General features: G+C 39.9%; 1 protein-coding gene across 2 annotated transcripts in view; it reads left to right on the top strand.

The window, feature by feature from the left end:
* acap3a (ArfGAP with coiled-coil, ankyrin repeat and PH domains 3a) overlaps positions 1 to 16,286 on the top strand; it is an 87,111-nt gene that overhangs the window by 53,423 nt on the left and 17,402 nt on the right. For both annotated transcript variants that reach the window (XM_051949285.1, XM_051949283.1), the window contains exons 5-13: positions 979 to 1,037; positions 1,386 to 1,569; positions 3,915 to 3,959; positions 4,045 to 4,140; positions 4,574 to 4,648; positions 9,285 to 9,296; positions 14,044 to 14,156; positions 14,979 to 15,030; positions 15,389 to 15,489. In XM_051949285.1, coding sequence (XP_051805245.1) covers positions 979 to 1,037; positions 1,386 to 1,569; positions 3,915 to 3,959; positions 4,045 to 4,140; positions 4,574 to 4,648; positions 9,285 to 9,296; positions 14,044 to 14,156; positions 14,979 to 15,030; positions 15,389 to 15,489 — 737 coding nt within the window. The remainder of the gene's footprint in view (positions 1 to 978; positions 1,038 to 1,385; positions 1,570 to 3,914; positions 3,960 to 4,044; positions 4,141 to 4,573; positions 4,649 to 9,284; positions 9,297 to 14,043; positions 14,157 to 14,978; positions 15,031 to 15,388; positions 15,490 to 16,286) is intronic.

The raw sequence follows: 16,286 nt of genomic DNA, 5'->3' as shown, positions 1-16,286 counted from the left end.
ATTTATGAGGCAATTTTTCTTGAGTATTTTTATCTTCTGCTACTTACGCATACCATTTAATTTCTAACTGAGGTAACTTTGCAGATGCACATTAAAATTAAAAAGAACAGCCAATAAACAAAGTGCATGATAACAATAATCATTTACAAGCGGTCCAACAGTATATAAAGGAGTTAAAAGTGCATATAAATGCATTATGATCATTTTTGTTACTTTTGGTATCTGAGGTATATTTTCTGCTGATAAGTGATGTTAAGAATGTGTTTCACATGTATATGCTTCTTCTATCAGTATTATCTGCTGCGTTGGTTTCATAGTAATTTCATTAAGTGAATCACTGGGTTAACAATGATGCAGTTTGGCTCACTTAACCCAGAACCAGTGGACTGTTTTCATATTGTAAACCAAAAAAAAGGTTAATTTAAACCAGTTATGAATGCAGCAAAGTCATATTTTGCCCCTGAAATGGCACAAATTGACTGTTTGCTGTACAAAATCTGTGGATATAAAATTTCAAATGCCATTTTCAAAACTAACTATCAGTAACAAATAGTAATACACACATTTACAAAGAGCTTTAAGAGATCATAAGATTTCACAAAAGTGCAACAGTCATGTAAAATACGTGATATGTGATTGGAGCTGCAGCTAATTTGTATTATTGGTTAACTTCTTCCTCGCTTTCTTGTGTAAAATGTAAGAATATGGTACAAAGCCCCCTCATAATTTCCCTAAAGCATAAATTGAGTTGTCCATAACCCAGTGATGCTCTATTTACTATAGCATCTGACAAAGAAATGCAGTAATATGTCATATTTCAGAAGCTGAAATTATGAAACTTTTTGGTATTTTGGCTTGACAACTGACTTGAATCGTTATCTAGCAATTCTGCATTAACAATGTCTGAACTTTGTGCCTCTGCTGTTCACCTCCATTTGTTACTAAGACACACTAACATGTAATTTTCATCTGTTTCAGATACTGTTCGATCAAGCCCAGCGGTCTGTGAAGCAGCAGCTGCACAACTTTGTGAAAGAGTGAGTAAACCTGTGATTCCCGGTGAATCAGTTGGGTATCCCTGCAGAATTTTAGCTCTATTAAAAATTCAGCACATTTGCAGAAAGGCAAAGTCCACAACCTTTCAAAGACAAACATACCCTTGTAACCCCCGAAAACCCTTTCTGAAGTGTTCAAATATTAAACGTGATACAAGTTTCTGCAGCCCAAATCTGTTGTCAGAGACATGTCATGAGCAAAGCAGCTAAAGCAGGTGGCTGTGGAGATGCTACTTTAAATATCTAGGATGTTTCTTTCTGGAATTGAAATTGTGACCTGTGTAAAGTTGCTGCTTCCTCTCCTGAACTTTGTTCCTCTGTGTGTGTCAGGGATGTTCGGAAGTTCAAAGAGACCAAGAAGCACTTTGACAGGGTGCGTGAAGACTTGGAAATAGCGCAGGTGAAGAATGCTCAGGCGCCCAGGAACAAGCCTCACGAGGTGGAAGAAGCCACCAGCACGCTCAGCATCACCCGTAAATGCTTCCGACACCTCGCTCTGGACTACGTACTGCAGGTCCGATAAATGACCAATACCTCCTAAATGTCCCCTCTGACTGGTGTGTTATAACATACGGCATAATGTGACTGTTGATGCTGATGCATCAGTGTGTCTGCACTATTTGACTGTTGGAGCTACTGAAGGTGAAGCTAGTTTTAACTCATGGATCTAAAGTTGAGTAGTAAAGTGGGATGTCTCAACAGTGTTGTCAAATAAATCTGATGGACCATGAGATGATTCGTTGAAAACGAAAGATAAAGATTAGATCTGTTTTCATTTTTTCTCCAATCTTTATTTGTGTTATGAAACTTGGTTATTTTACAGTGATGGAATGTTTTCAGTGCTATTGTCTGTTGGCAAGATTACATGAAAACTACCAGGCTGAATTTTATAAAATTTGATGGAAAACTTGGTGGAGCCATGGGCAAAGACAGAACCCATTAGATTTTGATGCAGGTCTATATCTCTTTGTTTAACAATACGAGATAATGTTGACCTTGGTGGAGTGTGCCTCCATCTGCTCTACTAGTTTAAACATCAGACACTGCAATTTACCACCATTTCACTTGCCAAAATGATAGGAAACCTTACGTGTTTATTTATGCGAACTCATTACAGAATCTCCATGATAAAATTTAAAAGTAACTGGCTGCTAAAATTTGCATTTTTCTCTTCATTTTTTCAAATCAGCGCCATGGAAAGATGTTCTGCTTTGGATACTTGCAGTTGTTGCTCATACTTAACAGACAACACGTCACCTGCATTGCTTTCTATACTAAAGAAAGTCAGGCTGATTAAGGCACAAAGCTTTACGGACGTCAGAAAACACTAATTATGAGATGTTTGGGTGCTTCATTTTACTGAGTAAAAACTCTCAGAAGAAGTAGTGTGACATTTGTGGATAATCAGCTGCATGACAGGGATAAATCTGCCTTTTATCCGTTTATGTCCAAATAATAAATGTCTTCATATTCGCTTACATTCCCACTTGACAGACTCATGTTGTCAGTAAAGTACAATCAGGAAATGACCATGATGTAGCCTGTTAGCCTGCAGCGAAGTCCGTGTCCGTCGTTCTACTTGTGTGACACATCTATCGCTGTAGTCTTGTGCAGCATGGTTTTACTTTGCTCACAAGTTGTAACCTCCTACCCATGACTGCCTGCGGGAACAAAGGCAGACTGATTCAGAGTGATGGCCGTGATGGCCGTGCCCTCTTTCCATTCTTCAATTTGTCTGCTATCAGCCTTCTCCCACGCCTCTGACCCTTTTGTGTCTTAATCTAAACTGTCTGGAGGCAGAAGAGGTCGAAGCTGTAGGAAGACATGTTTTTTTTTTAATCTAAGTGACCTCTTAAATGTAGCACAACAAATCTTTAAGGTTTGGATCAGTTGATAGATACAATGAAAAGACTTTAACCCTCTTAACCCCAAAACCCGCCAGTGGGTTTGAAAAGCATGTTTTCTTTTCAAAATCAGCAAAATTGCATCATTTGTCAGGCCCAGAAATGTAAACACAGAAAGATTCCTCAGATTTTGAACTTTCTTCTTGAACTGTTCATCTGTGAGGTGCCGTTCTGTTAGAAAACTTCAAAATCACTTTATTATGTACATCATATTTAAAACTTCACCAAGAGTAAACTGGTTGTAGTGGCCAAAATTGGTTAAAAAAATAGTTTTTTTAAAAATAAAAAATATCTGCACTCCTCAGTGTAACTGGGAAGTCAGGAGTGACTCATCTGTGACGTGACGAAAAGTCAGGGACTTTTCAGCTGAACTGCAGGCTGTGTTTACATGGAGCAGATGGGATAAATGTATGTACACAAGTTTAAAAAAAACCAAAACAAGTGGTAAAATATCTACAGTGACCATTTCTCACCCAATGCTGTTAACGCCTGTGGAAGCTTGGAAGCATTTTCTACATCTTGAACATTTTTTTTTTTGTAAAACAATTAAATATGCAAATTCAATTTTTGATTTTTAATGATTAATTGCTTTGTAATTGTGTCACACTGCACAAAAAACTTGAGTTCTCTGTCATCCTAACTATTGTTGCACTGTTTCCATAGAGATGTAGGACTTTATGTTGCAGTGAAAATTGAGCCCACAGTGAGTAAAAAATTTGACAGGAGCAAAAGAAATGTCCACAAACTGCTTGGGCTTCAGAAGGTTAACTCAGAAAAAGTGCTGAAGAAAATGTTTGTCAGACAGTGTGTAGTGAGGCTCGTCTTTTCAGTCGACACAAATAAGGAAAATACAATTATGTCCACTAGAGGGCGTCATCTCAGTAGCTTGTAGGTGTCAGAAACACTGTAGTGCAAACAAGACTTTTATATTTCTGTCTTGTGCTTTTCTCTGCAGATCAATGTCCTTCAGGCGAAGAAGAAATTTGAGATCCTGGATGCTGTAAGTCAGTGGAGATGCACCGCCGCCCTTCATCTTTGTATTCCACATTCACAGTACTTCATGTTCATGGTTCTGTCTCCTGCAGATGCTGTCTTTCATGCACGCTCAGTACTCGCTGTTTCAGCAGGGCTACAACCTGCTGGATGAGATCGATCCGTACATGAAGAAACTGGCTGCTGAGGTAAGCACAGCATCATCATCATCATCATCATCATCACTTCCAGCAGTAATGTTGCGTCACCTCCTGGGACACTCTGATTGATCCTCACTGAACTACAAACAAGGAGCATTTACGTAATTTGTCCCTAAATTTTTCCGCTTAATGATTAAAACTATTTGACACGTTCGATTTCGGCCTACTCCCCTTGAAGAAAAGACTCCGTTACAGCACATATTATCCTGAAGCAGCTTGTTAGTTGAGAACTGAATCAGCATTTCATTACTCAACATTGATTTGATTGGAGGCTTGCCATGTGTTTGCGCTGTTAGTGGAAAGTGTCACAGTCAGCTGCTCTGTAGTGTTTACTATGTTACAGTTATCTCACTACTACATGGATGCTGGCTGCACTTTTGACTGAGGCGACTCCGTTCTGTCTGTGTGAACTGACTTTCAGCTGGATCAGCTGGTGATTGATTCGGCCATGGAGAAGAGGGAAATGGAGCATAAACATGCAACCATTCAGCAGAGGGTGAGTTTCTGTTCTGTTTTGGACAAATGAAGTAGGATTTCTTCCAAAAAGCCCTTAAAGTGTGTTAAATTAGATTTTTAAACATCTCAAATATATTCCCTTGCCTCTTGTACACTGTCAAAAAGGAATGCGTTTGAAGAGTTTTTGTGTAAATTTTAAACAATTTAGTGTTTTTTGGTTTGTTTGCTTTACATGTTGTCCCTGTTTTGTTAAATTATAAATAATAACTAGTAAAATATCAGAAAAAAATACTAATTTACATAAATTAGATCATAATACATACAAACAAACACTGTGCATAATTTCCACATCAAAAATCTATAGTTTTACAAATGGCAATGGCGTAATCATAAAATAACACAGTTTTACTCGATTTAAATCGGCAGCAGATTATCACAGATGTGTTTATTTTTTTACGGATTTTTTTTGTGCTTCTTAGAGACATTTGTTTATTTGTAAAGGTTGTCCTGACTTTATCTGACAGTGACATAAAAGTGGATAGGGAGAGTAAAGACAAGCTGCAGCTGGTCTGGTCAGCTGAAAATTGAAGTGGTGACTCACTGCTCACGTCATTTTTGCCCGTTTGGTTTGGACCTCAACCACTCAGCTGCTGGATCACCTCTTAAAGACACTTATCCACTAAAACTGGGATTGTTGTGATGGGGGATTTTAGTGAAGGAGGAGTTTCAGTCAGCAGCATCAGACCTGTAGCAAACACAGTCACTGCTGTCATCATCTGATACCATGCAAGAGTCGCTTTTATCTATAATACTTCACTCAGTTGATGTAATTTTTTTCTTAGTTCAGTAAATTAAGTTGGAATAATTAAAATCACCATATAGTTTTTAGACAGCGTACTGTTGGGAAATGTGGAATAAGCATATTTTTCCAACTGTATTGCCCCCACTGGTTGTCAACTGTACTTTTTTGCCAGCATGATTCTGCAACAGGTGTTAAATTATCTTGTGTATTAAAATGTCCTAAATTTAATATGGATTTAATTTTTCATAGAAAGGTTCTCTTATGCGGGTTGTTTCTCCTCCCATTCATGTTTGTTTTGTATTTCAAATTCTGAATTCTGTCCTTGTGTTTGGACTCTTTAAGAGGTTTGAAGGTTTCCACTGAGCTGCTCTGACAAACTAAGAGAGTGTGAATGTGTATCACACCTACGTCCAGCCTCCAGTCTGCCACTTGGCCCGATGCATCTGTTATGACTGGGGAGGGATTAGACCTGGGCAGCTGGGAAGTGTTTGATTAATCTCCCTAACAAGGTCCAGGCATCGATTAAAGCATTAAATCAGGTGGAATTAAGTGTTTTAAGAAGATATTAATCCCGCTGTTGTCTGCTGTAGATGGCAACCCTCAGCACATGTATGTGCTGACGCAGAAACAGGAGCCTCAAAGCAGTTTTAGTGCAGAGAAGTGCTGACTTTATGGTTTGTTTTGTGATTTTGCAGAATGACTGGCAGTGTTCGGTTGGTTTAGACTGAAATATCTCAGCAACTGTAGTGGACCGTTATGAAACTTTATACATGCATGGATGGATCGTCTGACTTTTTATCCAGCGCCACCATGGGGTTGATATTTGTGGATTATCTTCAGTGTTTATTGGCCTCTATATTCGCTACAGACATCCATGACCCTCCTTCAGGATGTGTTTTCAGATTTCACTTTGCTAAACAAACGATAGCTGACATGCTCAAGTGAAGAATCCAGTGTGACGGGTGCTGACCCACAAACTCAGAAAGTCAGCAGCAGTCTTCATTTAGTATGTAGCACTCACTATGCAAAATTCAGTATAACATCATGGAATAAGGTTTCATTGTGTCTTAATGAACCACTGCAACCTTCAAAGACGGTCATGTGACTTTGCTAGCTTGTGGAGTTGTGCTGCAGAAGAGGGCGATCAGTGCAGAGGTATAATCTTTTACAACAAGCAGAAAAAAGGATGAAGAAGCGGATGTGTTTCATTATTTTTTTCAGCTCTATAAAGGTTCAACAGAAAGAGCAAAAATGTTAAAAAATGAAAGCTATCATGAGCGAAACAGACTTGTAGCAAGCTAGCATCCTTGTCAAATGTGACATTTATTATCAGTACACATACAGATTTCAGTGTCTGTCACTGCATTTTCCTGGTTATCCAATAATAACGGGAAGCTGTTGTAATTACCAAATAAATCTGATCTTCAGTAATCTGTTACTAGTGAAATTTAAGGAACGTTCAGTCAGACAGAGGGGCCTCCTGTCCCATAACACAAATATAGTTAAAACCCTGAAATGTGATTTTTTTTTCCTCTGACTAAAAATGTCCTGACAGCTCTGATGGAGCTCAGAATTAACCCAGACACGTTTTAATGCAAATATTTCCACCACATAAACCTGGACTCTGTAAGGAATAGCTGAACTGTAGGATTTGTAGAAGAACACAGCATTATTCAACATTAAACCCTTGTTCATGAAGTTACTGCTGCTGTGCCACTAGAATAAATGCACGCATCACTTTCAGTTTAAAGAAACTTTTATTGATTCTTCTGCTGTGTGAAACTGTCGATATTTTCCTTTTATTAAGTCAAAGGAAAGACACACTGCCAGCTGTGGGCAGCAAACAAGACTTCTGTAGGTATGTTAATGTTTCTGCAAAATCTTAAATTACGTTCAGTTAAACATTCATTTAACCTGCTTCAGATCTGTCTGAGCCACATTAATCACAGTATTTGACCGGTATGTCAATACGTTATACAATACATATGAGGGTGGTGTTACATGGACACAAGCAGATCTAACACAGCTGATGCTGAAAGACCCAAAACACCCAAGAAACCAAGATTGATTAATCATGCTACAGTGGTCTGTACATTGAAAATAGCTAGGAAATCACAGGTCTGATGATGTGGTTCATTAGCCTAGCCGCGCTAGACAACCCACGGCAACGAATTTAATTCTCCACCAGGGTGGGTCTAGTTACCTTCCATAAGGCTCAAGGTTGGATACTCCTAAAACTGGCCGGACCAATCACCATGAAGTGTAGAGTCAGAAGGCGGGCGTAACTAAGTGACCACAGAGGCGCGACGATTCTGACAGAAACAACTAGCCTAGCCACGCTAGACAACCCACGGCAACGAATTTAATTCTCCGCCAGGGTCGACAACAAAAACGACAACAGTCGTTGAGCTCCATTAGCACCGACTCTGAATAATCTTTCTGTTAACATGTCTGTAATATACTTGAGCTTCACCCATTGACTGTATAAATAAGGCTTCACCGAACTACCACATCCTCTGATTTCCGGCGCTCTAGGAGCCTATTCGTTGCGCTGATTGGTTGTATACCTACCCAACACCTAACAACTTCATGTTGGTGCTAGAAGGAAACTCAGTTGATCATCAAAGTGATCAAGATTTATAAATTCAGTCCACTAATGTTTGTAGAAACTTTCATAGCAATCTAAGTCATTTTACTCAGCAGTGGTCTGCTAGTGGACAGCATGCTAACAGATAAGGTTTCTAGTTGTAGTGATACTCCAGACAGGCTCATTCATTTTCACAAATAAAATAAAAAACTGAAATGAATATGAACAACAGTTTTCCTAATGCTCACAGGTGTTACCAAGAAGGAAAACCAATTGTAACTCTACATACTATAGATGTTTTACTTTATTCATGTGTTAGTTTCTTTCCCTATTTCACTTATTTGACTGTTGATTGCAGCTGAGTCATTAGTGGCTTCACTGTTGTGCAGAGAACAGAATATTTGTGCTTTTGACAGAATATGAATTAATTCACAGCATTTTGAAATGAAATGTAAAACCAAGTGATTCTGATGAAAGTTTTTAGCTTCGACATTTAGTTGATTGAATTAACGGCACGTCACAAACGGGTAGTTCAATGAGCATCTGAAAATGGATGTTTTGACAAATCTTTCTGTTTTTACAGGCACTGATTTTGTACAATAGACAACATGCCTTTCAAACTCATTAGTGGGAGTTCAAAGCGTTAAAGTCTACCTGTCAGCTCTTTAATTTTGTTCAGCAGTGATTTTACATGTTTCAGATAGGCTCTAAAAATATACTATTCGTGTCCTGTTGTTTGAATAATGGAATCCATAAACGGGGGTGCACTCCCTGTCTGGCATCTCCTCCTTTAATAATTCAGAAAGCCTTATTTCCAGCAGGCCAATGTCTGTCTCCTCTGTACCCCAGGATCAGTGACCATCTGTCAGACAGCTCCAGCCAGTGTCCTCCCTCCAGGCGCTGTGCTCTGTGCTGTGGACAGACCCACAGGGAAGGGCTGGGTCACATGTAGGGCCTTATCGATCTGTTTTTGCCAGAGCTGTTAGACATTAAGCTTCATACAGCATCCATCATCAAGGGACATGTAGTGGTGAAAAAAGCAAGGCCACAATCAGAAGCCACGCTGAATGAAAATATTGTTTTTGCTGTGGCAGGTGGGTGATGCTTTTTGTCGCTGAAGTGTGATTGAAAGCCAGTAAGGAGGATAATTAGAGGTGCAGTGAACCTGAAAGATTAGCGTATTATCTTCATTTAAACCAGTCTGCCGTTGGAGGCTCTAATGCTCTGTTTCTTCTCTTTTTTTTTTTTTTCTGCTTATATGTTCCCAACACCACCATCTCCTCCCAGACTCTGATGCAGGTGAGTACGACTCCATTTGTTTTCCCGTTTGAATTCTCATTTTTACTTGAAGCACATCTTTGGTTTGCAGCGTGGGCAGTTTGCAGCGTGGGCAGTTTGCAGCGTGGGCAGTTTGCAGCGTGGGCAGATTGCAGCGTCGCCCACAGTGTTAGCAGGGAACATTAGCAAACCCCTTTGAAGTTTTCTCCTGCTGTAGTTGGACTCTACAAGCCTTGAGGGCAAGATGTAGTGCATCCTGAATCATTTATACAAAACAATTAGAAACACTGAACTTAGTTTGGATGGCCTATATAGAAACTGTCTGTTGCATCAGCCACTGGGAAGAGATCATCGCAGCATCCTAAAATAGAGAACAGCCTGTTTACCACAGAATATGCTTGTCCTGCATAAAAATAAGACATTTACTTCTCAATTTGTGCTTTCTCTGTCTATCTAAATCTGAAATATTGCAAACCAGATTTTAAACTGTCATTATATTATGTTTTACATTTGTCATCTGCTGCTTTTAGAACAACATGGCTGACTTTGTTATTCATTCTCCTTCCCTTAAAGAGATTTTTCTTTCCTGTTCCTTCTTTTCCTCAACACGTGAAGTATGTGTAATAAGCCTTGAGTAAGCTTACACAGGACAAAGGGGCAGCCGTTACTCAGCAAAAAACCAGGGGAGCAGAAAGGGCGTTAAAGTGCTCCATCCGTGGACTGTCACTATAGCTGGCTGGGCACACAGTGCAGGGAAAGCATCTAAATGCCAGAGCCATTCATTTTTAACGGCAGGTTTAATGGAGAAGTCCTGTCCGAGGCCGCCTGCTCTGCCTTCTGTTCTATATTTCTGTCTTTACATCGCTGGGGCAGTGCTACTTGGTGCTGCTGTGCATCCCCAGGTTTGTTTTCACTGCGTGAAGCTCCTCGATGTTAGATGTAATAAGAAAAAAGCGGCTGCATTTTTTGCTGCCATGTTTTTGTCATTGTTGCATTTAACTTAGTTATTGCATGAGACCACTGAACCACAGCTTAACACAGATTAATAACAATAATACATTTTTCAAAAGGCCCTAGCCGTACAGATCTTTTTTAGTTTTTCAGCCTGAGAAGGGAAAATAAGTTCAATATGTAATATTAATGACCTAGCATCATCACTTAGCTTACAGATTCTTCTGACTTCCTTCAGAATACTTGTGTCGGCTTCATAGCTTTTCTTTTCTGATGGAATAAATACTTTCAAACTCTACATCCGCTGCAGCTCAGTATATTATTTTTGTTGAAACTAATGTTTTAACGTGTTCTGTTCTTATTTTCAAACAGATATCTGCAAAAGCCAGAAAATCTCCAGTCAAACAGCTACATGTCAGTCAGCTGCCGTTTTTTTTCTATGCTGTTCAAGAACTTGCTGTAGTAGTCAATGGTTCTGATTCCCAAGACTATTTCACTACAATCAACCTTTATTTAAATTAAATATGCCTGGAAAAGTTGTGAAATAGTGATATTTTTTAGCCATAAATTCAAATTCCATAGCTATTCAATTAGTGCTAATGTAAGACTACTGAAAGCATAAAGTATTCACATTAAGAAGTTTAAAACAATTTTTAGAGCCTTTTTTCTTTACATTTAGCACAAAAAAATCAGAAAACTGAATTGTGTTTCAATGTAGATTCAGATTATTTTTGTGTTTTGACTTTCTGGGGCAGCTCACATAAAATTGGTCCAAAAAAAAAGACAGTTCATAAATTTCTTTTTACATATCGTCCTGCCTTTGAAGCAAAAGGTGTCCTAGAAGTGGTTTGTTCTCTCTGTTTAAATAATCTCGTCACTCAGGAGAGAAAAAAAGGCTTTCTCTGTAGACAAAAATAGCTTTTGGCACACCTATTCTTTATCACATGTTTCAGCCCTGGGCTTTCATTAGATGATGTCATCAGGTGGTGGAAATGTAAACCTGAGCAATGCTGAATAGAGGAAAATCATGGTTCCAAGTATTCAGAGAAACCAGGGGAAGGTTTTCTTATCAGGTAGTCAAAAACTCAAGTGGTCACGGATCTGTTAACATGTGCTCTTCAGGACTGTTGTTCAATCTCATTCTTCAATTTAAGCATTAACTTAAGCCTGTCTGATCACCGCAGGTTACGCTCTTTGTCGTTTCGTTGTGCCAGCTTCTTCCACACTGGCACAATGAGTCTGGAACTGTGGAGTGTTCGCTGTCTGATATGTTCTCATGTTGAGATAGTATTTGAGGAGACCATCTGTAACTTTGTAGTTGAGTCGAGCAGGTTAGTAGTGGATTAGGTGGAGGTGGTGGAGCAGGTGTCCGGCATGGATGTACGCCACAAATCTGGTCTGTAACAGATGAAAGCTGTTCGACTGTAGTAATAATGAGGCACAGAGTGATCCTACCGACAATAAACAAACGCTTCACAGCAGACTAAGTAATCACTGCTACCAACTGGGTTCACCATTTGGTGCTCCAGCTCTGCAGCCTGGCCTGCAGGTAGACCTACGCACAGCAGCAGCAGCAGGTGGATGAAGCATCAGGACATGTTGTCTGAACATCCGGTGTTCCCTCCTGGTTTATTTTCCGCCTGCTGCCGCACAACAATTTACTTATTTGCTCGTCGCATTTGGAAGTCTCCCGCTTGTTTAATAATTCACTGATGTTCAGTTTCTGTCTGTGTGACGTTACATCATTAAAAATAGATGATCTTTGTTGTGGGCCTGAGAGATTGCAGTGCAGAGTTCCACCCAGTGCACAGCTTGCTCAGCGTTGCCTCAGTGTTTGTGATGTGCTACTTTCAGAGCAGAGAGGCTGCAGGTAAGATGGATCCCATTGATTTCTGACTGATTTATTAGTTGCACTGCTGGGACTGATGTGAGCAGAGCTGCTGTCGCTGCAGATGGTAAATCAAGCCCTCAGTGGGGCTTGTTTGGTGATCTTGGCTGCCTGCCAGATAGTTTCCCACTGGGTCAACATGGTGCTGAAACTCCCACCTTCTTCAGCGAGGGAGGTGTGTTTAGGGAGTTGTAAAACTGCAGCAAATCCAGCACTGAAGTGTCAAAGCAGCCTGCTTGTTTTTGGGTCAGGAGCAGCTACAGTAGTGAATGGCAAGGTCCACTACTCGTCCACAGCATCCTGCCGTGGAGACATTGGCAGCTGTATGGTAATTAGTGGTAATCCTGAGGCTCTCAGTGCAGCAGGCAGGTGGCTGCAGTGGAGGACACACATGTCAGTGCTGGGATTACTCTCCCTGCTGCAGTGGCACAATGTGTTAGCCTCCGCCGAGAGAGCTGCAGCATGAAGACAGACTTTTACTCTGGGAGGTCCGGCTTTCAAGTTTTTTGCTTTCTTTGTAATTTTTAATGTTGCTGGAACGCACGAAGCGTTTGAAAATGAAGATCTTTTGCAACTGGGACCACAGTTTGGTGGGTGGATTTTAGGTTTTTTAAGATACTTTTGAGCTTCATTTTAGCAGTGACCATGTCTGACTTTGTCTCTAGGTTTAGCTTTAAAGCGAGTGTTCTGTTAAAGACTTTCTACTCTGTATGATCCTGTCACTTACTCTCTTCATCTCTGTCTGTCTGATTATCTACTCTTACTTTCTCTCAGCACAGACTCAGATGATTTGTCTTCATTAGTATATCTATGATTTGTTTTACTTGAAGGAGTTTGAATTGCTGATTTTACTTTTCTCAACTTTTATTTTTAATGCCAGTTTAACTTATTGTCCTCTCGGTTGCAGTTTTGTTTCTCACTGGTGTTTTTCTCTTATTTTAAAATCAGTTATTGATGTGGTATTTTCTGTAGGTTTTGGCTGTGATTTAATTTGCGACAGACTGTGGCTTTAGTATAAAAAATGTGTCGTCTCACATTAGGATTTTGGTGCCTGTGTGCAGGAATCCAGCCTATTTTTAAATGCATACAAGTTTTACCACTGATGTGTGCAGCGCAGTAGGTCGTTCTATTATTCAGACAAGCAGTAAGAAGTTAATGGTGTGTTGGGAGCTGCTGTAAGGACATGTTATGAAACAGCAGAGTAGGTACAGGTTGTTTTTATATGGGTCACTCCAGCAGAGACGTTCACATATTCTCTGCATGTTAACAAGAAACAGCCTGAACTCGCTCCGGAGGGAAGACTGGTTCTGGTGTTTCTCCGAAGGCTACATGCTTGCAAAGTTTGAAATTCAATTATGGATAAGTTAATCTTCTGTCCTACTGTATATTACATTACTTCTAAAATGTAGGTTGTTAAAACACTAGATAATGCATTTGTGCTCTCTGGAATTCTCCAGTTTAGGGTTCAGGACCATAACTTTTCCCTGAGCTCTAAATACCTGCGTACCACTTTCTGTTGGCTGGCACTAAAGTGCTCGGCTGTTAGTCATGAAGAGGTTGGAGGCTAATTTCATACGAATCACGCTGATTATGTAATAATCTGCGTCACTCTCGCATCTGTTGTCTTATGAAACGCCCCAGTGTGCCACACAGGAAGATGGCATGCAACTCCTATGCATACATGGACACACACACACACGTGACCATTTCCACATGATCGCACAAATTATGATGAGTCCTATATGGACTACTTGTACAGTAAAGAGCACTGGTATTCCAGGAATATCTCTCATGCGGCGCTTCACTGCCGAAGACGGTTTAGTTTCCTGTTTGGTCATCAAAAGGTTAGAACAACAGCAATCAGCAGCCCTCTGATCTCCATCTAAGATGGCTTGAATTCATGTTGCTGCTCTTTCTCTTCTCCTTCAGGACTTTTCATATGACGACTCTAAGGTGGAGTTCAACGTGGATGCTCCTAATGGTGTGGTGATGGAGGGCTACCTGTTCAAGAGGGCCAGCAATGCCTTCAAGACCTGGAACAGGTAACCAGCATGAGGGAAATCTCTGTATAAATACTGAAATATATCACATTAGTATGTTATGCCAAGGTTATTGAAGATAAAACATTGTATACCTTGTTACCAAGTGTTTAAGATACAACTTTATAAATCCTGAAGGAAATTCTTGTGCCAGACATTACTAAAAAAAAAAAAAATTACGATAACATCCAGTAAAATACTCACTCATACTCACATCTCACTGCGTTTCTATTACACGCCGCATTTACTCTCTTATGTAATTTTTCTGTACAATATCTTGCATAGCAGTTTCCTTCAGGACTGATAAAGTATATCTTATCTAAAATAAAACCAAACCAAGTATAACATGCATAACTGTAATTGTGATAATTACATCCTGTATATTAAAGCATGTAGCATTAGATATGTATGTGGGTAATATGCGCAAACAAAGCAGACATGTTCAAACTGAGATGAAAATGCTAAAAAAACAAATTTGTCTTTTGGAACAATTTGATGGCGGTAATCTAAGCTGAAAGGTTTGCTAACTGACATTAGAGCTTCCACCTGTATCTCATGGTCCTCTATTTTGTCCAAGCTTAGATTATCTTCATAAAACAGCAAGTTAGTTACCGTAGCTTGGATCACTTGCGTGTGGAAAAAAACTCCTTCTCACAGTGCAATGCAGTAAGGTGTAAAAATGCAGCAGGTTAGTAAGGCTGTGATGTGTGATGTGAAGCAATCTTCTTGGTCACTGGTATCTCACCGGGGTTCGTCTTTGCACGCTAACCTAACATTTTGTAGGATATCCATCTAAAATATGTTTTATTCATCTCCTCTCTCTAGACGGTGGTTCTCCATACAAAACAGTCAGCTGGTCTATCAGAAGAAGCTCAAGGCAAGTCCATATATCTCTGAGCTATCAGCTTTCTTCCCGGGGCATAGTGAGCTCCGAGAGGTTAAGTGTAGCTGTGATGTTTTTGAACGTGAGCTTCTCTGAAATCCATCATTGCTCACTGACTGCATGTTTGTGAGTCAAGAGATCTCTGCTCATCACTGAGTACTCAATCTGCAGTCAACAGGGTGGCTTTTTCTGCCTGACATCCATGTGTGTAAATAATGTAATGGAAAGGTACCCTGAGCCTGTCAACTGCCAGGAAAAATATGTTATCAGAGAGGAACAGCTGTTTTCTACCTGTATACTGTATTGGGACTGATGATAAGCATAGGAATGAGAGGTTGGGTTGTGTTAGCAGGATTCTCTGACGGTGGTGGTGGAGGACCTCCGACTGTGCTCTGTAAAACCGTGTGAGGACATCGAGAGGAGGTTCTGCTTTGAGGTCGTCTCCCCCTCCAAGTAAGGCACAATCTCACTGTCAACATCATATCTATTGTAGCAGCGCTGCTCCAGTGATGGCAGCATTAGTTGGTTGGTTCATCCGGTCTACTTTTGTCTCAAATTAATATCTTTTGACTAGATATTTGATTGCCACGAAATGTGTAACACACAGTCATGGTCTCCACACAATGAAGCTCACAGACTTTGTTGAGTTTACAGACCCGGGAATTGTTCTAGCAGAGGAATTTTTTTTTTTTTTTTACCTATTGGCCATTGAGAATGGCACTGTGTTATTGGGGCCCAAGTGTTGAAGGATTGCGAGTGAAATTACAATAAAAAACATGGGGAAAAAAGTCACACATAAGTAAACTAAACAAAATCTGAGATGGTGCAGCATCACTCCTATCTGAATTGACAGAGACTGACCCTAAACTGAAAGTTTACTGAAAAACTAAGTAGACTAACATGCTAAAGTAAGATGGTAACGTCAACATATGTACTGAATATCAGCATGTTAGCATTGTCATTATGAACAGGCCAGTATACTGATGATGGCATTTACCTCAAAACCACTGCTGTGTCTGAGCCTCACAGAGCTGCTAGCATGACAGGTAGACTGTGTACCTCTATAATCTGTTTACTTGGCCTTTAGGAAATCACCATAATACCAATTAAAGTTAATCTATAAGAGTAAATGGCAGTACAACTGTAGTTTTACTTTCTGTTTAGTGCTAATTATCAAATGGCAGCATGCTAACAGGCACCAATTTGTGATACATGTTGGCATGCATACCTGTGAAATGAGCCATCTTATT

The sequence above is a fragment of the Acanthochromis polyacanthus genome, chromosome 6 (genome assembly GCF_021347895.1).
Source record: "Acanthochromis polyacanthus isolate Apoly-LR-REF ecotype Palm Island chromosome 6, KAUST_Apoly_ChrSc, whole genome shotgun sequence".
NCBI lineage: Eukaryota > Metazoa > Chordata > Actinopteri > Pomacentridae > Acanthochromis > Acanthochromis polyacanthus.
This window is presented reverse-complemented; position numbering and strand designations above follow the sequence as displayed.